Genomic DNA, 23,246 nt, shown 5'->3' on the forward strand with positions numbered 1-23,246 from the left:
ACTCAAGCTGTTTAACAGACACTAATCAAATTGCAATGCATAATGTAGATTTACTGCGCTGGAAGTCACGAACGATAACCTCGAGCGGATGGAGGATAATGCAGATCAAAGTGCCACGGTGCCGCGTGTCGAAGGTTTGGATCCATTGTCCTCTGGTTATAATACAGTAGCACGGGTCGAATACTGTAATACGCGACTCTATATGAAGATGTATGGCTGTATCGATGAAATGACAGCATCATAACTGTACTCTGTCATTGACTAATGGGCTAGCAGAGGTGTTCTTTTCCACCCCTACAACACTCACAGGAGGATATTGTGCAGTGCTCAAGGACCTCTGAATGTCCCCCCTTATTTCTGCTTTAAGAGAATCCTTGGCCTTAAATCAATCCATCCGCTCACTCAATTTGCCCCAGATTTGCTTGCTTGTCAATTTGCAATGCCAAATTGAGTTCAGCTGAACTGCGCCCTTGCCGTGGCATATGTGAATATGTGACCCCAATCTCTTGCGCAGAGGTCTCTGAGTGTGTTTCCTCCAATCGCGTCGCGAAAAGCCAATTACCGCTCGCCATGAACATGGACGAGCGAAGTTGTCAGCGCCGTGCTAGATCATGGGAGTGGCTGGCTAGACTGCTGCTGCTGCTGGATGGGTCAGGGAATGCTAAACCAATGGCGTTTACAGGAGACAACAGCTTAACCTGTCTCTCACTGTAGCACTGTTTGGCCCCGCTTGCTGTCATTTTGATCCAATTACACTGCCCTTACATTATCTCAGATAATCTGTGCTGCAGAGGGAGAAACTTTGAGCAAGGTCAGTGCAGAGATAAGCGCGGACAAAAAAAAAAAAAAAAAAAAAAAAGGCCAGGAATTCACCAGCAGCGCAGAAACAATGTGAGGCTTTTATCTTTCTACGGGGACAGGGTCACCAAGTAGAAACCTCCAGCGATGTTAACGCCTGATAATGCCAATGTCAGGGGACATGAATCAACAGAGTCACAGGATGATAGACTTTATATGTCTTTGTCTTATATATGGTGATTTCCATTCTGTACGGACAATAATTAATACAAAATTAATAGCTGCCTGGAAGGTAGGCAGAGAACATTAAAAAACATAAAACATGACGGTGTGCCTTGGAAAATGTTAATAATGAAGAGTGCAAGCTAAATCATTTGTTGTTTATTGGCTTAACACTAGGGCTGCACGATATGAGGAAAATATCTAATCATTTTGACTGATATTGCGATTGCAATATGATTCACAATATTGGAGGGAGTGATCGTTCTTGTACTGTCATTTTCATTGAAAATGATTAACATTAAAGTGATTATGGTGTGATTTTTGCGAGGATCTGTACCAAACAAAGATTTTTTTTTTCTTTAGTCTGTAGGATAGGATTTGGAGGCCAGGACGTCTCTGCAGCACCACAATACTTTACATTCAGAATGGTTTGACACATATTTTGCCAAACCGCCCCCCTGCAATTTGGATATTGCACTAGTCCATATTGCGATTTCGATACAATTGCGATTAATTGTGCAGCCCTACTTAACACCGGCAATGTACAAGTTGGGTTCGTTAACTCTGGTACACTGTACATGGTACTGTATATACAGAATGCAGCTTCCTACCAGACACTAATGTAATACTTCCACCAAGGAGGTTGTGTTATGAGTTTGGTTTGTTTGTCTGTTTGTCTGTCCGTTCCCTTCTAGCTGTATGCATTTAGTTACACAGTATGTATTTAAGGAGAACTGTTACATTTTCTTGACTTATTAAGTCTCAGTTCCCCAGTTGTGTATCCAGAATATCTATAATAATTATAATACATATAATTAGAGGTCTGCATGGGATTCAGAGGAGAATTTTAACATGAGGCTGTGCCTTTAATATGAGCACGCACTTAACCAAAGGCTTTTCATTCAAAGACATACTGCACTTTGATGTAAGGAAATAAAGACTCGCACATAGAGAAATATTGAAATTTTGGGAAAGACGGGTGAAAACTAGATGCCAACTAGAGTCATAGTTTTTTTAGAGAAAGACAAACGTTCCGATCGACTACTGTCAGTAAGCTTAACCTCTGCTTCTTGCTTTTTTAAGAAAGTTCGCTTGATGTGTAGGATGTCCGGAATTTGATTCCCCAAAGTGTAACAAGGTGGTAATGCACATGTTTTTTTTTTTTTCCAACAGCTGTGCCATAAGTAGCAGCAGTGCTATGTCATTAGAGGGAACATAAAAAGCAATCGCAACTGGTGACATTAACATCAGTAACTGGAGATATCAGTGCAGGTGACAGTACAACAGAGTAGCCATGTGGTTTTAGCTGTGCACACATGTAGAATAGGCCTATCCATGGCAAAGAGAAGCTGCTCTAACTCTAGCACTGTGTGTGTCATCCTAGAATCCAGTCTCGGTCAGTCTCTCACTCATACGAACAGTCAGTCACACAGTACAGCACAAACACAAGCATACATAGATAAAATGTGTAATGTGTACACACACATATATTAAACAGTATATAAATGCACAGTGGAACTAAACCTTATAGTATTAGGTATTGCCTGTCAATTTGCTAGACAGTTTGGTCTCACCAACTTTTGTGAAATGAGTGTGACTTCTTAACATACAAACGATGTATGTGAACAGACGGTGAAGGAAAAACATTTCGCCACCATGAAAGGATTAAGTGGAGGACATTGGATAAATAAGGCTATGTATGGGGTGTGTAGAATAAGCACAGATTGATAGCATCCAATATTTTATGCAAATGCCTAAAAACGACCTACTTGTATGTGTACATCTAAGTAAGATGCAACGTCTTATGTCCACGTGAATAAGAAACCTACCAGTTCTTCTTTAACCATTACATTGACCTGAATTAAGCAGTTTTGAACCCAAACCAAAATTTTCCAAGTAGCTAACCATGTTGAACCCTAACTCTATCCCTAGATCTGACCCTAACCGTATCCAAGTAGTTGTTGTGCCTAAACCTAATCAAACTTTTACCAAAGCATTGACGGATAAAGTGCCCTCTAAACCCTCATAAATCATATCTGATTTATAAGGGTTTAGAGCCAAAAGGTTGTATTTATAAGTAGCCAAATTTAGGCTATTTATAATAGCCAAAAGTCTTCCAAACCATACCACCACGTAGGTCGGTTGTTTCTACCCTCTAATACGACCCATAGGAGCGTTTCATAAATCGGCGCCCCCTAGAGGTGGCAGGAAATACGACCCACGTGAGAGTTTTCTGTCCTCTTACCTAAATGTAACTGTTACGGTTTTATCATTAACAATGTGGAATGGTCACAGTGTGGTTAGGTTTAGGCACAAAAACTACTTAGGTTTAGAACAATATTTTGGTTTTGGTTAAAGTCAGTACATTTGTTAAGTCACTCTTAGGGCTGAACGATAAATCGCTTTCAAATCAAAATCGCGTTTTGAAAGAAAGCCACGATTAATCGAATTTCAAATATTTAGTTGAATGTTTGGTGTAACACTTAATTTCACATTTTTTATTCCTCTTCATTATTATATTTACTGTTTTTTTTTTCATAAGATAAATGCTGGAATCATGTTTCATATCACAGATTGTTTACAGAAATGTCCTATTTTCAGTGGATCTTTCATTTATTTGTTATTACTTTATTTAACATGATCGTAGAAGGTGCAATATGTAGCTAAAAAAAAAGAAATTGCAAATCAAATCGTAATAGCAATATCTGGCAGGAAAATCGCAATTAAATTTTTTCCCCCAAATCGTTTAGCCCTAGTTACTTCACTTCCATGCGTTCGTACATGGCGCGATTACCTACGTGACGCAGAACGTGACTTAGTTCCGTTAAGTAAAGTTACCGTTTACAGATTTGTAACGTGACACGAACACTGAGTCTGTGGCATGTGTGAATGTTCTTTTTTTTTCTTTGGTTTTAAGACATCTATCTCTGGATTTTCACAGATCTTTTTAGTTTAAGACTATTTCTTCTGTAGAAGGTAGCTTCAGTGAAAACTGCTGACAGCTAGGTCTGTGGATGATCTATAACAACAGGGACATTCTTTCTGGCAAGATATGCCCGTTGAACTTCTGTGGTGAGCACCGTAAACTAAATTCCATTTCCCTCCATTGTGTTCAAAATCAAAACTATCTGCATGGCCACATACCACAGGGGGAGGAAAGTTAGAATATATGTACACTCCTACGACAGTTCAACTGCACAGACACTTTTCCCCAATGCCTGAAATTTTATAAACATATAAAAATTGTCACAAAATCCTGTCATGGTGGAGGGACGTTATCTCCGCATCTTCTGTTCACATTACGTAATCTGCCTTTTTAGATTTCTCATTTCATGAAATTTTGTGAGACTGTTATGTGCTACACTATACAGAAAAAAAACATGCAACTGTAGCCCAGCATGCATTTGTGTATAGAGGAGAAAAGAAGGAATAAAGTAAGGGGGGAATTTGTACACTTACCCAAGCACTTACTTATGATATTAAATACAGATAGGTGCATATTCTGAGCCAACTTAGATGACAGTTGCCGCTTTTTATTCTCTTGTGTGATCATATTGCCAGTAACATCGGAAAAACACATGTGCGTTAACTGTAAAACTGTCGGGTCACGGCCGCAAGAGAACCGATGTCTCCCAAAAGTTTTAGAGTTAACATGAACTTTTCTTTCTCTTTTTTTTTTTGCTTCACCATGCTTCAAATGGCAGCGAACAAGCAAGAGCCACGCGATCAACCGAGCGTGAGAAAACATTGGCCTAGTTTCATCAACTGAAAGGATTTGTCTGAGCAAAGACACTTTAAAAAAAAGGAAAGACAGCCGATGCAAATAATGTGTTGTATCATTTCACCAGCCAAAGCTTTGTTGATGTCACCTGCATCACCACAATAAACTGTGGAGTAGATGAACACAAAAGCAAATAACGTAACGCAGAGCTGCTGGTGTCCGTTTTAGATACAACACCTACCAGTCTATGCTAGATTTACTTACAGTATGGTTAGGGTTAGGGTTAGGTCACGATAAGTCTCAGTGAAACCAGCAAAGCAAAGATGTAGAAGCTCTAACAAAGACTTGATGAAAACAGCTCTGATTATTTATAGGCTGTTTTTTTTTTTTATCTAAGGCACCATTATTATATGATATAATATGCACTTTTATCATGGCTTCTTACTATAAATCAGTACAGTGCGCTACCCATACTTAGGGTTGGGTACCGAGACCCGGTGCTAATAAGGCACCGGTGCCTACCGGACCGGATTTTGGTGCCTCATTTCGGTGCCACTTAAATGCCTGCACTACTCTCTGGTGCTCCGAAACGAACACTAGAGGCAACAGAAGCATCGCTGCATGTGACGCTAGTTAACACTACACTTAGCAGCAGGTCATGTTAGCCTACCGTTAGCTAGCAGCTGGATTAAACACGGTTAAAATGCTGACAGCTAACGTTAAACAGTGCAAAGTGTGACTGTATTTCACTGTGTAGCAGGGGTCTTCAACATTTTTTTAAACCAAGGACCCCTTAACTAAAAGAGAGACAGAGCAGGGACCCCCTACTACATATATTGTATAAGATAAAGTTGCATATTAATCTGGGCCTACAATAACATATAGGATGGCCTAAAACCTTTACATATTTTTTTTGTGCATAGAATACTAAGTTATAAAATTAATAACTGCTGGCATGACTTTATAACTCATATTTTAAAGGTGTAATATGTAATAATATTCAAATACATCTCCAATATTTACCCGGGGTTTGTTACGTCTCTGGTCACGCAACTGTTAGAAACATGCCGTGGTTTTGATTTTTAGGATTTTAGGAATCTATCTCTGTTGATCCTGTTTATTTGTTTGTTTGCTGCTTTCAACGCCTTTTTTTTGGATTCATGTTTCATTAATATCTGACGACGCATTGGGGTCATTTTTGGATTTATTACAGTAAATATAACATATTGGACCTTTAATGTTACACATACATGTAGCACAGGGGATCCTTAGGATGAACTGTATCTGTGGATGGCTACCTCAGTGACTACCTTCCCTACAGGCCAGTAAGCCTATCATCAGTGGGGATTTATATTTGCTAATAATATGTTGATTGATGTATGATTCTTTGGAAGACTTTTCTAATTTGAAAAAAAACTATAATATATAATATCATTTGGAGGCCCCCATTCAGTGACTCTGAGGACCCCCCCCCAAGGGTCCCGGACCCCCTGTTGAAGATCTCTGCTGTAGAGGATCCCAACAGCGGGATGTACAACAGTCTGCAGCTGCCGAAAACAACACAGACGTTATGTTTACCTGAAACTCGCCTCGCCAACCTGGTGGTGCATTGATAGTTAATGTAAATACCATTTTCCCATCTAGTGGTTGTTTTTGTCGTTGACAATTTACTAGTGAAATAAGTTATTGTTATTAGATTTTTAATACATTATTTAATTTCGACCATATGGCCTTAGCAATAAACAAGTAGCCGTTCTTAAATGTCACCGACTGACGTTTAAAAAAAATAAATTATTTTTAAAAGTTTCGGTTCAGGCACCGGTAGGCACCGGCACGATTTAAAAGTATCGTTTTAGCACCGGTATCGGAAAACAATGCGAATGATAGCCAACCCTACGCATACTACACTTACCCTCCACAGAACGACTGCATCCCCCACTGAACATAGCCCTTATTGTATGTACTATAACTTCCCATCACCAACACCATTAGTGCAACTCCAAATGAGTTCTAAAACTTTGTACTTCTTCATAAATGTTCATAGCAAACACATTTGGAACAATGTATTTACACTTTGCAGCACTCCCTCCTTGAGTTTAGTTTCTCTGAAAGAGTGCAATGCCATTTGAACTTGGGTGGCACCGATTAACTGCACTGAGAGACCTGAAATTGCAGGTCACAGCCCCACTTATAAGAGAACTTTGGCGCGGAAAAGTAATCCAAGGCAACTACAGAAAATAACCCCACATCTAAGGTTATATGGGGATTTGAGAACGATGTTGACATCTAACAGTTGTGCATGCTACGAAATCCTAGCATAGCAAAGTAGTCTGGACATGTACATTTGGTTTTATCTTGATATCCTCAACTGCTACAATAGAGAAGTTAGTCATAACAAAAAGTAAATATGCATTTGTCATCCTAAACCAAGGTTAAGTGGACTAGAATCAGATTTGACTCCACTTTACCAGCAAAATGTCTAATCTGCTGAGATGACGGCTCAAAACTCAAATTAACCAGCTACTTGTAAGTCTGACTTTAGTTTTTTTTCTCTAGTTAATTGGAGACTGTGAACCAGCAGAAGAAGAACAAAAATGTATCTCTGAGTCATAGTTGTGTTTGAAGCAAGGTGAAGGAAACAAGAGAAAAGAAAAAGACAGCATGAACTCTGGAGACACTGGGGACAGTGAGGGAAAGGGGGGGAGAGGGGCAGCAGTGTTCACACCGAGCTCGACACACCACACACACACACTTCCGCACACATCTTCATATGAGTGCACAACCTTTCTGCCACTCTCTCAGACATATACACACAACCCTTACAACGGCTGATAGGCCTACACCTTCTCCTAAGGTTTGTGTTTGTGTGTTGTTTGTGTGTGTGTGTGTGTGTGTGTGTGTGTGTGTGTGTGTGTGTGTGTGAATCTCCTGTGGTTTTATTTACTGATACCAATGTGAGTAGAAGCAGGCCAGGAGTAACCCAACAGCCAAGCCAAGTACCAAATGTAGTCTTCCTAAATGTCTAATGGTGGAAAAAGGCAAATATTTACATCATCTTTCATGTTCAAACTGCATTAAACGCATTACACAGCAGTGGCGTTTAGTCTGAGTTTGAATCCGTGGCTGTTGGTTAGTGTCAGCACTGTCACTGAGGGGTACGTTTTTTACTATCAATGAGTCAGTGTGCTCCGGATGCAGATCCGTTAATTACAGAGATTGGCCTGTTGTTAGTCAGATGGGGGAGGCGGGGCGATGGCAGCTAAGCATGTTTCTGACTGTGTGAGGCTGTGATCACTGGAAGTGACATGTTACCTGGCTATGACAAACAGCACACAACTGACACCCAAGTAAGCCAGCAGAATATACATCCAGATATCAGGCGAGAGGGGGTTGAGGAAGGAGAAGACCCCAGGGTTGGTCCCGTTGGGCTTGCGGTACAGTATACTTATACCCAGCGTCATGAAGGGCTTGGAGAAGTCGATAACCTTCTCGCGCACGTATGTGATGGCGAGGGGAGCCACTGCCAGATCAGCTCTCTGTCAACAGCAAACATAAAAGGGAAGAGAGATAGGCTATAAGTCACAGGCACAGGAAGCATTTAGAGGCAATCAAATTAAGAAAACAGGGTCTTTACACACTACAGAGTCTGTCCCAAGGCACTTAGCAAGAAATTTAAAGCGCTCTTTCTCTTTCCACCCATCAAGTACACTCCCACTACTAAATTCACTTTTTTTTCCCCTCTGGGGCCTAAATTAAAGCATTAATTTCTTTTCTTTACCTACTTTCTCCTTTTGTTGGGATGGCTGGGAGCTGTAGCCTATCACAGTACTATACTTTATAAGATGTACTGGGATGATGGGAGACATACAGGAAACAGGTCACCAGTATTTAGAGGACTAACACAACTACAACAAAAACCTCTTAGTACCAACAATTCACTGCACACTACTTTGATATCCAGTTGTTGGCCTTTGGGAGTAAACAAGCAACTAGAGTACTTTTAGTTTTGCTTTCTTCCTACGGTCTAGCATAGTGGTTCTCAAATGGGGGTACGGGTACCCCTTGGGGAACGTTGGATTAATGCAGGGGGTACGTGACAGTTTTGCAAAATGCTAATTTAAAATATATGTCATGCATAATTCCTAAAATAATTATACTATAATAACTAATTATTTACGTGATGGATTCTTAACATTTGAAATGTAGCATTTTAATGTTTTTCAGTTACAAGGTTGTTGTAACTAGGGTGGTGATGGAGCAGTGGATATGACACATGCCTTAGGTGTGGGGGTTCTGGGTTCGATTCCCACTGTGATATATCAACCAATGTGTCCCTGAGCAAGACACTTAACCCCTAGTTGCTCCAGAGGCGTGCAACCTCTGAGATATATATATATATATATATATATATATATATATATATAGCAACTGTAAGTAGCTTTGGACAAAAGCGTTGCTGTAATGTTGTTAAATCTATCACTGCGGATACTCTATTATACATCTTTATATCAACTTTCTTTTCCACTAGGCCTGCACGGTTCGGGGAAAAATATGAATCACAATTTTTTAGCTTAGAATTTATATCACGATCCTCTGCCACGATTTGTTTCTCACCAAGTGTAATGTTTATTGCACACATTAACCATGACAAAACAAAAAAATTGGCAGTACCAAACATAGATTTTTTTTGGCACCTATAGCACATTGCGCACCACCACAAGCCTGTAAACCGAGGCTTCAATGAATAAAAAAAATAAAGTACATACTGGCCATTTAAGTACAGTAGGCTACCAAAAATAGTGACATATAACACACTGAACTAAATATGGCCCTGATACAGACTATCTGAACTCCTTGGACATGTCTTAACATAATTAAAACATGTCAATGTCAATGTGAAATGCTTTCAATAAAAAAAAAAAGAAAAAAAGAAAAATCGAAGTCATTTAAACATTAAATCGCGAACAGGGGTGAATCAAGATCGCGATTTTATAACGATTCATCGTGCAGGCCTATTTTCTACCACAAATGTTATGCGCTGGTAAGAGGGTACTTACTGTGCCTTAAAAGGGGGTACATTATTGAAAACGGTTTGAGAATCACTGGTCTAGCTAATATGATACAATTTGTATTAACAGACTTTCGGCTACTAGGACACAGTCTGGGCCACAATATTTTTTATTATGTTAAGATCCAAGTACTTTGACAGTAAAAGGCAAAACATGATGTTTTGGCATTTTGTTCCATCCTAGCTACTGTACCTTGACTATTTCTGTATGGCACGTCCGGTGTGTGCAACGGGCACAACATACCACGGCCTGTCATGAGCTATTGCTTAATTATACTGTACATTTGCAGTTCTGGGGGACACCTATAATCCTTTTCCACTGCAAGAACTTAACCTATTCCCCAGGCTTCCAATAACATGAACTTTTAAGAACCTTGGGAGGCTTCGGTCCTAAATTCTTCCTTGCATTTCCACTGTATTTTGGATATACGCCATATAAAAGGCAAAGCCAGACCAACTACATTCTTTTTATGCACTGTTTGGTAGTGAGATAAGTGGTTATGTGTCAAAATGTAAGAAGCACATTGATTTTCTTTCACAGTTACATAAACATTAGATACACTAAGTATACTAAAGATCCGCTGCTTTAGTATACTGGGAGTCGGTGGCTAAAAAACCAAATCCAGTGCCTTGCATCACTTTGTAGTATTTTCGGTTTAATTTCTAACCCCCTGATTTGGATCCCTCTGAATGGCTTCCTCTCCCCAGAAACGAATGAGGACTTGAACATTTCTGTGTTTTCCCAACTCCGGTATCCGGAGAAATCCAGAGAGCTTCCCTGGCAAATGCTTCACGTTCATTACAAGTAAAATGTAATTTTTGTAATTAAACCCCCTAGCTTTAAGGTCCTGCAGCGGAAAGAAAAGGTTTGCCTACAGAATTAGTTTCTGCTCTGAACACCGGCGACTGTTTGCACTACACATTGAGCTTTAACATGACATTTCTCATTTATAATAAGGCATAATCCCTTCTCTGGCAAACACGGAAGTCGTGGTTATATGTGAGACGTGTGCTTTAGAGATAAAGAGAAGGGATGTATAGAACCTGCCAAGGAAAGTCATGTTACCATATCTGGGGTGAAAACCATGTTGTGCTGTTGACAGTTAATAAATCTTGGGCTGCATTGTGACTATAAATGTGAAACATTCACAGCAAGGTCAAGTGGTTAGTTTCTCAAAGATATACCCTTTTTGTCTTATGAAGGTTGCCATATATCACTCTAGGATGAATTGACTGAGCTTCCTGCTCACAGCTGTGATACATAAAAAGTCTTGCGCATATCATGCTCTCTCTCTGCATTCATCCAAAGTAGTCAAACACAACCCTAGACACACTTTGAGCATTAAAGAGAGCAACGATAATTTTTGCTAAATGCCTTTGACAGGATGTTTCCAACTTGTTCGGCTCGATTCAGCATGTCTTCCTCAACTCAACTTGTTCTCTGTGAGTCCACGCTACCCAGTCTTCTGAGGGCCTGTCTGCTACAATCACCACCAGTCTAAATCAAGCCCGGACCATTTGCAAGAAGTGGGGCAAACCAACGCTCAACATTATCTCGCAGGGGATTGGGCCCTTCACCCATGAAAGAACCAGACTATCCGTCACGACGGCCAATCACTGCACTGATCAAGGGCAGAAGCAGTTAAGGGAGACTTGACCCCTCTTGGGTCAAACATTGACAATCCGCTGTGCAGCACCTGCTTTTTTTCTGCCCATGAAGTTTATCCTAACTGGGACTTTGTTGGGTGTAATGATCTACACTGTGAGCAGATTGTGTGTGCTTGTGTGTGTTTTAATAAGCTCTGTAGGGGAAACACGTCCCGACAAAATCTATGCTCTCCTCACATCGCTGTACTTTCAAATAGTGCTAGTTGTTACATCCCTCCCATTTCTTTCTTTTTTACTTTCTTTCCCTCTCTGTGTGTTGCAGTGAAATACTTCTCCTCATTACATCTTATTTGAAACTACAGTCCTTAGGACAACACACACTGGCGTGTATGACTTGCATCAAAATCCTGTGCCTACTGTTTTTCTATCTAAGTCCATACACAGGCAGCATCAACATGTTAATATGTGACGGCATGATGTCATGTCACGATTAGGGTTGGGTACCAAAATCAGGCGCCAATGTGACTAAATGACCGAATGACAACGCCGATTTCGGTGCCTCATTTCCTTGCCACTTAAATGCCTGCGCTGCCTTCTGGTGCTATGAACGTATGATGTTACAGGCAACAAAAGCATCACTGCACGTAACACTAGTTAACATTACACTTGGCAGCAGGTAACCTTAGCCTACCGTTAGCTAGTAACTGGCTTAAAGACAGATTTTATCTGTCTTTATGCTGACTGCTAAACGGTCTAACGTATCAATGTATTTCACTTGAAAGGATTCCAACACTGAGACGTTCAACAGTCTGCAGCGAAGACACGCAGAAGACCAGCCGCACTTTACAACACCATGGCCACTGTTGGAGTTGTCTGAACTGGACTTAATGGTGCGTTCAAATGCACCTTGTAAACTCATGGTGGATTCAAATGCACTGTTAGTGTAAAGTACCCTACTGCCATCTAGTGGTTCTTCTTTTTGTTTTCTAACAGCTAGTGACTGGTGAGATAAGTTATCATATTTAAATAAATCATTTAAATTTGACCATATGGCCTTCGCAATAAAAAAAAACCCTGTTGTTTAATGTCGCCAACTGTCAGTTTATGGTCTGTTCAGGCACTGTTTAGGCACCGGCACCGGTATCGGAACAACCCAAACAATACCCAACTCTAATCAAGATACACCACTTTTCAAAAACCAGAAATGGTATGACATTCGCTAGCTGCATTGGCACATCCTGGTTACTGTACTTGACTATGTCTGTATGACACGTCCGGTGTGTGCAATGGGCATCCAATCATGCAAAATAACGCAACATAGCGCAACATGGCTTTAAGTGATATTGTGACTCGAATAACTGTACTCTCAAATAGTGCTAGTAGTTACCTCCCTCTAAATTCTTTTTTTATTTAATATAAATAATCCTCCCCATTAAATCTTATTTTTGGTCATTTTCATCAAACATTTGGAGGGTAATATATGTTGGTATGACTTGATACACTAACGTACAAGTCATTAAACCAGCACCAAAATAAATAAAAAAAATGAAAGCAAATTTAGTATTGGCACATCTGTAAAACCTGTTCTTGACACAAAACAAGGGAGCATCCTAGAGGTGAATTGCATTGAAAATTTGATTGGCAACTAACAATGTCTTTTAATATTCTTTTCCCCATTGTCGATTCAACATTAAATGTCAAAACAATTTGAAAAAAGGATGTGACATTCTCTCAAGAAAATACAAAAGTTGAATGCACTTTTTGACGAATAAAACATAATTTTAAACCAAAAACAGTTGCTTTCACTATCATACTAAAACTTATACTTCAAAAATAACAAATAATTTAAACCTAAACAAGCTCTTTACCATTTTGTCCCGTTTAAAATGGTAAAACGCAGCATTTTGTTCATAGTGCAGTATATGTTTAAGAATAATTACAGTTTATTACATGTTAAATTTCATTTTCGTAGGTTTGGTGACCCATTCTTCCAGTAATTATAATATTGTACTCCCCAAGCTAATTGCTTATCTGAAAAGATACAAGATTTACCCAAATTTCATCAATTGAAGAGTAATTTCGTTTTTTTTTCCACACTAGACCCTATTTTCCTATGCATTGGTGTCTAAGTGACTGATGTGAGCAAAAATCTTTTAAACTGGTGGGTTTGGCGACAGTGATTTTGGGGTAGTTTCATGTTAAACAAAAAAGAATCTTAAATTCTTAAAAAAAAATAAAAATAAAAGGTTAACCTCCTTAAGCGTGATTTATGGTTCTGCAAAGGCTCCACGGAGAGCTTTCGCCGAAGCCAACGTTAGTGGCCTGAAGTTTATACTATACAAACACCAACACACAACTAGTGCATTGGTGTGTGCGTCGATCTCTTTTAGATATACCATGTGTGTGTTGGGAGTGTGTGGTAGAGCGAGTGACAGCGATTAGCTTTTGAGCGAGTACCGACTCCAGAGTTATAGTGTAAAAAGTTAAGTTAACCCTCTCCTTGATTTCATGTTGTTTATGGAGAAGGAGAACCAGGAAATGCAACGCTACCAAGCCACGGCCGAGCGACGTGCGTCGCCGCGACGTGTAGTTCAATTTTTCGAGAGGTGCACGTCAAACTATGGCGTAGGGTCCATGTCCTCACGTAGCTATGTACGTAGCCACGGCGTAGATTTAACGCAGAAGCATAAATCAAGCTTTAGGGATCCTGTCAGACACTTACATTGTAGCTTAATACTGGACCAATTTCAGAGATTGTTGTTACCATCAGTCACTTGGACACAAAAGCATAGGAAAGTAGGGTCCATGTTGAAAAAAAACCCTTTAACTTGGTGTGTACAATAACACGGAAGAATAAGTTCACATCCGTCTGCTGGGATCACATTCATGCAGCGTCTTTAATAATGATGATTTAGAGACTCACGTGGTCCATAAGCTCCTTGACCATGCCATTCCACTGGCCCGTGTTCTCATCCTGGGCACCGTATCTCCCGTCTTCCACCAGGCGAACCTCGTAAGTGAAGCCCAGGATGTTGGCCAGCTCTCTCAGCAGGTCTATGCAGTAGCCCTCAAAGCGGTCGTTCCCATACAGCGGCTTGTCAGACTTCTTGAACATCACATATGGCTCTTCCTGTCAGGTGAAATATTGGAGAAAGGGATGAGTCTCTACAGCACTTGGCATCTTTTACCTACTGATAAGGCCTATCTGAGAGGCTGTCTGATGTGTGAGATAGGCTTTGGGGCTGTGTGAGCCCTAACACACACTGCCTCGACTAGTAATGCATGTGTAAAGCCGCTGTGTTTATGTGTGTGTTTGCCAGCAGTCAGACTCCTGTGATGAGAGGTAGGGTAGGTGCAAAGTGAGGCATGACCACAATAAGAGATAATCCCCCATATCAATGACTCTGTGCTCCTCTCAGCCTCAGCAGGCTGGCTTTGGGCCCAGGCCCAGCTTTCGGGAGACCACATGCTTTGTCAATAAGATAAGAGATGCTGATAGACGGACACAAAAAGAGAGAGCAAGAGCCGTCACATCCCTCTGTTCACACTAACAGCTGGGGAGATTACTAATGTCTTCTTTCATACAGCTTTTTTTTTTCTCCCTCCCGCCTACCGAGCAGCTCCTCCACCATGTCCTTCTCCTCTCTTTCCTCCACGCTTCACTCCCTGTTTTCTCCCCCTCCTGCTTCCTCCCCTCTCTATATGCTACATGCACCATCTGTCTTTCTTAGCCTCGGCGCTCGTTCTCGCCACACGTCCCTCATTTCTACTACTCCCTTGACTCTCTCAGACAAATAAATCCAAAAATATATCATCAGGCAGGTGTTGTTTATAATATAACTGTGCCATGACTGAAACAAAAAACAATTAAAGATTGCTAACAGCTTTGACACATTTCACTGGCTGGAGTTTTAACAGTATGCAGGCCTTGAGATGTTTGCATAACGGGGGACGAAAAAATTTGTTCTCTTTACTAGTAATGGCAGCCCGAACAAACAGGCTGTCTTTGCAGTATATCATACATTTGCCTTGTAGTCGTGATAGAAGACAGATGTTGAGGAGAATGATTTCACCGCACACTATTAGACAGGATTTATAGATCACGAAGAACAAAAGGTAGAACAGCATGACATTGTATGTCCCCTTGTGTTTGTTTTCTCTATAATCTATCATTAGTCCCTTATATTTGTATGGAATAATTTTTTTCTGTCTAAAACCTGAAATGTTTGTCCCTTGCAAAAAATCTCACGTGTGAAATCCTATTTTATATAAAACACTACAACTCACAAGATCATAGACAGTAAAATGAATGGACAAAGCGACGCCGTAGACTTCCACGGAGACCAGTGAAGGTTATTAGAAGCACTTTTCCGGTGAGGGCTGAGCGTTACCGCGCGGCCTCCAACTGAGCTTGACGACGTAGATGTGACGTGAGCAACCTGTCTGAAAGTCTTCTGGTAGCTGTGCCAAGAGAAATCTCAATCATTCCGAAAAGATGTTGACAAAGTTTCCTTTTGGGGACATAATTTGAAACTGGGAAAAATTTGTTGGAAAAAAAGTGATGAATTGCAATATATCGCAGAATATTGCAATATGTCTAAAATCGCAATAATATCGTATTGTGACATAAGTATTGTGATTAGAGATGGCCCGATACCATTCTTTGCTTGTCGATTCCGATACCTAAACTTGCGTATCGGCCGATACCGAGTACCGATCCGATATCGTGTGTCATATATTTTATTATGTTTTAACAACCGTATACTACTATCCCTGTATGTATGGATGTGATATGATTTCTATCTTTGTTGTCTCTCTGGCTCAGGTTAAACTCTTTGTGAAACATGAACAAACACAAACAATGAATGCCACAGAACTTCCTTTTATTATCCAGTTTGATAGTCAGTCATAACGGAAAAAGAACATAGATAAACTACTTTAACGTAGATTTTCTTTAGGGCTTTATAACGTGGTATCTGATCGGTGCATAAACTCCAGTACTTCACGATACCGATACCATTGTGATGATATCATATCGTGAGTCCTCTGGTGATTCCCACCCCTACAGCCTCACTTTAACCACACTGCAACCAGCAATTATCATTGCTGACACATCTCAGCACATAATATGTTCTATCTACTGTAGCTCATGGACTGGGACATTATACTGATGTAATCTTGATGAAAGAGCAGAAAGCACTGTCCACATTCGGATCAATACCAGCACGGCTGCAATGTCAAGACATACAGTGCAAACACCAAAACACACTACTATGTGTATGTCCAGGCATGTCACTGAAAGTGAACATAGGTGAAATGTACATATAACTCCATAACGTCTCTGCTGGCATATTAAATAGGCACACATACCCAATTACCACTGAAATATGTATGAGATGGTAGGTCAGCTGCTGTTGGAAGATGGCCTGAGGAAGATCTTTGCAGATCAAAACGTTGCTTTAAAAAGAGAAATACACTATTGACTTGGAGACAGTGTGCAGACCTTCTTTATGCCCTGCAGTTAAGTCTTTCTTTGAGTATTTCTGCCTAGATGTACACACACTCGGTCCCTCAGGTCAGCTACTGTTGACAACAACAACACATGGTCCGAACAGCTGTGTGTTGTGCATGTGTGATGTGTGTGTGTGTGTGTGTGTGTATATATATATATATATATATATATATAAATTCCACCATATATAAAAGTATTTGAAAATCAACAAAATATACGCAACACCCAGAAGACACACCCAAAAGATACCCCAAAAACGTCACCCAGAACCAAGATATATAATAAATATAAAATATAGAATAGGTGTTTTTAAAACTATATGAAATACTAAATTGTTTTAAATAAACTTAAATGTAAAAATAATTAAGCTAAGAATGTGTATCTCCCTCACTAGCTCTGAATGGAAAATTGATGTAGGAATCCCAAGTGTAAGGTGTACAAGTATTAACTAGGGGTGATATTTTCATATTTATTTGTTAAAATGAATTCATAAATTGTACTTGATTTATTATATATTATTATGTGCAAAGGTCAAAAGTTCAAGGGGGCCGAATACTTTCGCAAGGCACTGTATATATATATATACACACACACACACACACACACACACACACACACACACACGCCACACACTAGTGCTGTCAGTTAAACATGTTATTAACGGCATCAATTTTTTTTATTACAAGATTAAGGTTCTTTTTGGCCTAGCAAACTTTGTAGTTTTTTTCACATGCTGTTGCAACAACTAGTAATGTTAGAAAAACTACAACACCACACCGGATCTAGTTAAACCGGAAACAAAACAACAGGAACGCCACACACACTTGTTTGGGCTTGCGAGCCGGCCAAAGAGTAGTAGGCTAGGACAATGGATGACTTCAGACAGAAGCACATGGATGTTAGTGTGAAATTGAACACTACAGTATATGCCAATGTTGTTTTCAATAAAAAAACATTTGCACAAAGCAAGCCAATCCACTTTTCCATGTTGATAAGAGCATTAAAATGAGAAAAAATAATGGGACAAAAAGAAATCAAGGGACATTTTAGAATAGATAAAAATGTGCGATTAATTGCGATTAATTGCGAGTTAACTATGACATTAATGCAATTAATCGCGATTAAACATTTTAATCGTTTGACAGCACTAATATATATATATATAAATGGCAGCTTTTCAACACATTAATTGCAACATCCAACAATCAAAGATAGGAGCAGTGTTTTCCTTTCTTCCCATCGCCATGGTTACTGCTGCAGTGGTGATGAGCATGCCAGTTTTTTTTTTAAATCCAAACAGGTAGTTTTCTAGGCACTTTTAATACTGTGTGCAGAAGAACTACACTCACTGATAATGCGGATATTAGAGTATTAAGGAAGGAATAGGGGCATCATCTTTTCAAAGAGGGTTTTCATTTTCAAATATGCTAACTTCAGAATTCAAATTCATCACTGAAATTCCCTCCGCCATAACATAACAGAACAGATTTTTATTTGTTGTTACATTAGAGCTGAGGTACAAATTGTGAAGCATTTAGCCCTATCACATCCAGTTTGTAGCTGCTGCTTTAGGAAATGACACAGACTTTTTAGATTTATAGTACAGTTGTGCGTCAAAGGTTTACGCCACCCAAGAACTGTGATTGGTCAGCTTGGGCTGTTTGTGTTTTCTCCTGTAGCGCTACAAAGTGGAATACTTTGAATTAAACTTTAACTCTCCAAGAACTCCTGTCATCATAGCACAAAGACCATGTCTCCTGCATCTCTGAAGGCCTCGTTGAGAGAGACTGCTTATCACTAAGGTGATAAAACACTACTGCTGAGGGGCCCCTTTGGTGCCGCACAGCAATGCCCTTCTCTCTTCCTTTTCTACCTCTGAACTATGAAACTCTACTTGATCACTTTGTTGGCTAAAATCTTACACAACAAAACAGTAAATCGCAAGGTTCCTTCATATGATACGTGATAAACATCTTTTGGTCGTTTACCCTTGAATGTGCCCATTCTCTTCGACTCCATAAACGTCTGCCCAATGCCAGTGCTGAGTGAAACCAGATGTAAAACAACTCTACATCAAATCATGGGCCCCTGATACAGGACAGTACCTATCATGAAAATGTATGGTTGGACACCTTAAATAAGCGACCACCTAAGAATCAATGGACATTAGAAAACACCAGTTAACCTTTCCCCCAGTTAACATAGAGGGCCTTATTTTAACGATCTAAGCGCACGGCGTGAAACGCCTGGCGCAGGTGCGTTTAGGGCGTGTCCAAATCCACTGCCGGGCGCATTGTTCAAAAGGGTTGTACTTAGTGTCTTCATTAATTCATAGGTGTGTTTTGGGCGTAACATACAATAAACCGATCAGAACGTCATCTCCCATTCCCTTTAAAAGCAAGGCGTGTTTGTACCTTGGCACATTGCTATTATGATGGCGGATTTACACCGTAATATTTTTATTTGTAATCTTTTGCATGTGTGTGTGCTGCTACGCTTTCCTGGGTGTGTGTAACAAGCATAGTGTGCGCGCGCTGTGCACGAGCCTAGGTGCATTTTACTAATTTGCTGTTAAAATAACAATGAAATGCTGCGCTATTGACTTTAGACCAAGTTTTTGTTGGTCAAATCACTTCTCGCTGCCTCAAGATAGGTATACGCCAATAATTCACCTGAACACACCTCACTGTAAGACCAGCATGCCCATGGGCGCACAGATGGGCGCAGGTGCAGTTGCTATTTAAACGACGTGGGCGCTGGACGGGAAACTGACAACTGCGTCGGTCTTAAACTAGCAAAGACACTTGCGTCGGGCTTTGCGCTTCACTGCGCTGGGTGCAAGATAGAGCCCTATATCTCTGATCCAACCAACACACACACTCGCCAAGCCAAAATGTCATGCCTGTTTGTCAATCAGGTCTCATCTGGGCCTTAGCTTTGATTAAAGGGGTGATAGAATGATTATATAGGGTATTTCACACTGTTCCTTATGGTCTCCTAATGGGGTATGTAACATTGGTTGGGCTGAAAATGGCCCAGGTACTATTTTTTTTGGCCTTTATGTAGCCCTGTGTTTTGGCTCTATTTGGAACGACAGCTTTTCTTCCAAATATGGTATGCTCGTGAATATTTAGATGAGCTGCGCACTGATTGGTTGAGGAGAATCGCAATAAACACACATTAGAGACACGCGCTGATTGGTTGAGCGAATCCAATACAAACACATTAGAGACACACACACTGCTGCCCTGCGCACAGCGCACACACACAGACACACACACCGCTGCACAACGCACACACACAAACACAGACACACACACACTCACACACCGCTGCATACCGCACACACACACAAACACAGACACACACACACTGACACACTCCGCTGCACAGCGCACACACACAGGCACACTGTCTGTTACATGCCCAGACATGCCCAGGCGAGAGCCGCAGCGGCTAAAACAGCCGAGACAAAATAAAAAAGTTTCGACACTTTCATTATAACTAGTGTTGTTCTAACATTACTCTTGCGACATAAAAAAACCTCCACCAAAGAATTAACTCACCTCGTAGCTAGTAAGCGTGGGGAGAGGAGAGTGAACCCCTGCAAGCCTGTCCTCTGCCAGTGCCTCTGCAGCGCTGCGTTAGATCCACAACTCCTTCTCGTCCGATATACTCGTTCTAAACCCATTTCTCTCGGCCAGTAGGCTATTCCGTTGTACAGTCTGGAACACTGCATTTACGACCATGGTTCATTTTCAATATCCTTGCAAATCTAAACTTTCTTCTTTTCTAAAGTACACAGCGAAGCTCGTGTGGGAGATCCTGACACAGCTCCAGCTCAGTGAGTCTGTGAAGGCGGTGAGGCCGACAGGGAAGGCAGCAAACCTGGCCAGCAGCCGCCGCCTGTCTCGGCAGATTGTGGAGCTTGTGAAGTCCGACACTGACTTACCAAATTTGCAATTAGCCATCAATTTTGATAAAACGGCCCATATTTGAGTTTTACATAGTTGATTTGTCGCATAAAAAAGTCTAAGAAGTGAATTTTGTAATGGAATAGCAGAGATCTGCACGACCTAGATTTAGAAGACTAACTGACCTCAGATCAGTTAGTGGCCTATGTAAATTTGGGGGCGTTACAAAGATAGAAGGTTGAGCCAAATGAGGAGGATTTGGGAGGTTGACGTCAACTTCCAGCTTTGTTCAGATTCGCCCGTTTTCAGAGGCAGTTTCAAATTGTGAGATTTGCAGAGGAAAGGGGTGTCAATTGGATTTTGAGGTTCTATGTATGTCCTATTTACCCTCCAAACTGTCGTTATTCAACTATGACGGGGTAAAATCGGTTTTGCATTCTATCACCCCTTTAAACAACTGTGACTTACCCAGGAAGCCACAAACTAAAACTAAAAGAAACAGCTTTTTGCCGTTTGGCGGTTGCCTTGGACTTCTGAGGGACCCACCCTCATCTGTGCTCTCAGCAAACACACACACAGCTCCGATCATTTTCCCATTAATAAAGTTTCAATTCAACAGTTAGTCCGTGTTCCTATCTCATTCATTTATTCTGCCTTTTTCTAAGTTACAGTACCTGGATATTTGATTTTTAATATCTGATTAATAAATCCTTTCATTTACTGATAAAGTCGTTTTGTATGTCTATCTTGTTCATGAACAGACTCTCGGGTCTATGTACAGCTACAAACTCCACGGCTTTCGATTTGAGACTGAAATACTAAATCTTAATTGAAACATAATTGGTGATTAAATTACGTTATACGTTAAAATTTGATGATTTAATCCATTCAATTTGAGCGTCTTCGACTCCTAAAACTCGAAGTGGCGCCCTATTTCCACCAGTGCAAGTAATTATGGTTTCAAATTGATTATAGATTAAGATTCAATATTAATATCCAAAATAGTTTCTGATGCCGTTGAGAGCGAAGACAACATGAAGCAATTTGAAGAAAGACTCTGTTCTCCTTCACAGTAGCACATATCTAACAAAGACATGTCCACGGCTCACCATGACCCCCTTTCTCTATCACAGTGAATGAACCAATGTAAACACAGTGACTGCACGGCATTAGTCTCCTGTTCAGCAATGAAACAAGGTGAAACAGAGGATGCCTGGGTGTTACTCCTTTTCTATAAGTGTGGCCCACCTTTATTCTATGTCACATTGTGAACACAATTAATTTAACAGAGTTAGTTCGTTGGAAATATAGGCTACGGTAGTCTATATTGACAACATTCTACTCCCAGGATTGTTCAGGGGCCGCTGGCAATTCCGCAGGATGTCCCTCATTTTGGGCCGGAAGTCCGTCACCTTCCTCTGTCTTTGTGTTGGCATTCTAAACTCTGGTGGATTTCTGAGGACTATGGTTATCCAGACAGCTAGCTAGACTATCTGTCCAATCTGAGTTTTCTGTTGCACGACTAAAACTACCGTAGAACGTACACATCTTCCACCAAAACAAGTTCCATACCGAGGCTATTTTGCAGAGGCATCGGGGCTCCGTGCAGTGTTTAGTGCCAGCCATGACGATTGTGATTGGTTCAAAGAAATGCCAATAAACCAGAGCACGTTTTTCTCCCATCCCAGAATGCTGTGTGGAGTAGCTAGACCTTCCTCCGCAGCACTGTGGAGGAAGGGTAGGGTAGGGTGCATACAGTCTGGCAATGCCAGAACTCCAAACTGAATGTCAGAATGGGAAAGAAAGGTGATCTAAGCAACTGCCTTGTTGATGCTAGAGGTCAGAGGAGAATGGGCTGAGTGATTACAGCTGATAGAAGATCAACTTTGAGTCAAATAACCACTTGTTACAACCGAGGTATGCAGCAAAGCATTTATGAAACGCACAACAGGCACAACCTTGAGGCGTATGGGCTAGACCAGCAGAAGACCCCACCGGGTACCACTCATTTCCACTAAAAATAGGGAAATGAGGCTACAATTTACACGAGCTCACCAAAATTGGACAAAAATGTTGCCTGGTCTGATGAGTCTTGATTTCTCTTGAGATATTCAGATGGTAGAGTCAGAATTTGGCGTAAACAGAATGAGAACATGGTTCCATCATGCCTTGTTACCACTGGGCAGGCTGCTGGTGGTGGTGGTGGTGTAATGGTGTGGGGGGTGCTATCCTATCAATATTGGCCAACATTTCTAAAGAATGCTTCAATGCCACAAAGAATTAAGGCAGTTCTGAAGGCAAAAGGGGGGTCAAACACGGTATTAGTATGGTGTTCCTAATAATCCTGTAGGTGAGTGTATGCACCCTAAGCCTTCCTGACTGTTGGGTTATTTACCTGTCGTA

The 23,246-nt window shown here is 40.7% G+C and overlaps 1 protein-coding gene across 2 annotated transcripts in view; it reads right to left on the bottom strand.

Annotated features, from left to right (window-relative positions):
• Positions 1 to 23,246, bottom strand: part of grik2 (glutamate receptor, ionotropic, kainate 2) — a 305,612-nt gene that overhangs the window by 79,678 nt on the left and 202,688 nt on the right. For both annotated transcript variants that reach the window (XM_039805547.1, XM_039805548.1), the window contains exons 10-11: positions 14,341 to 14,547; positions 8,054 to 8,277 (exon numbers count right to left, since the gene is read on the bottom strand). In XM_039805547.1, the coding sequence (XP_039661481.1) occupies positions 8,054 to 8,277; positions 14,341 to 14,547 (431 nt within the window). The remainder of the gene's footprint in view (positions 1 to 8,053; positions 8,278 to 14,340; positions 14,548 to 23,246) is intronic.

Source organism: Perca fluviatilis, chromosome 7, assembly GCF_010015445.1.
Source record: "Perca fluviatilis chromosome 7, GENO_Pfluv_1.0, whole genome shotgun sequence".
Classification (NCBI taxonomy): domain Eukaryota; kingdom Metazoa; phylum Chordata; class Actinopteri; order Perciformes; family Percidae; genus Perca; species Perca fluviatilis.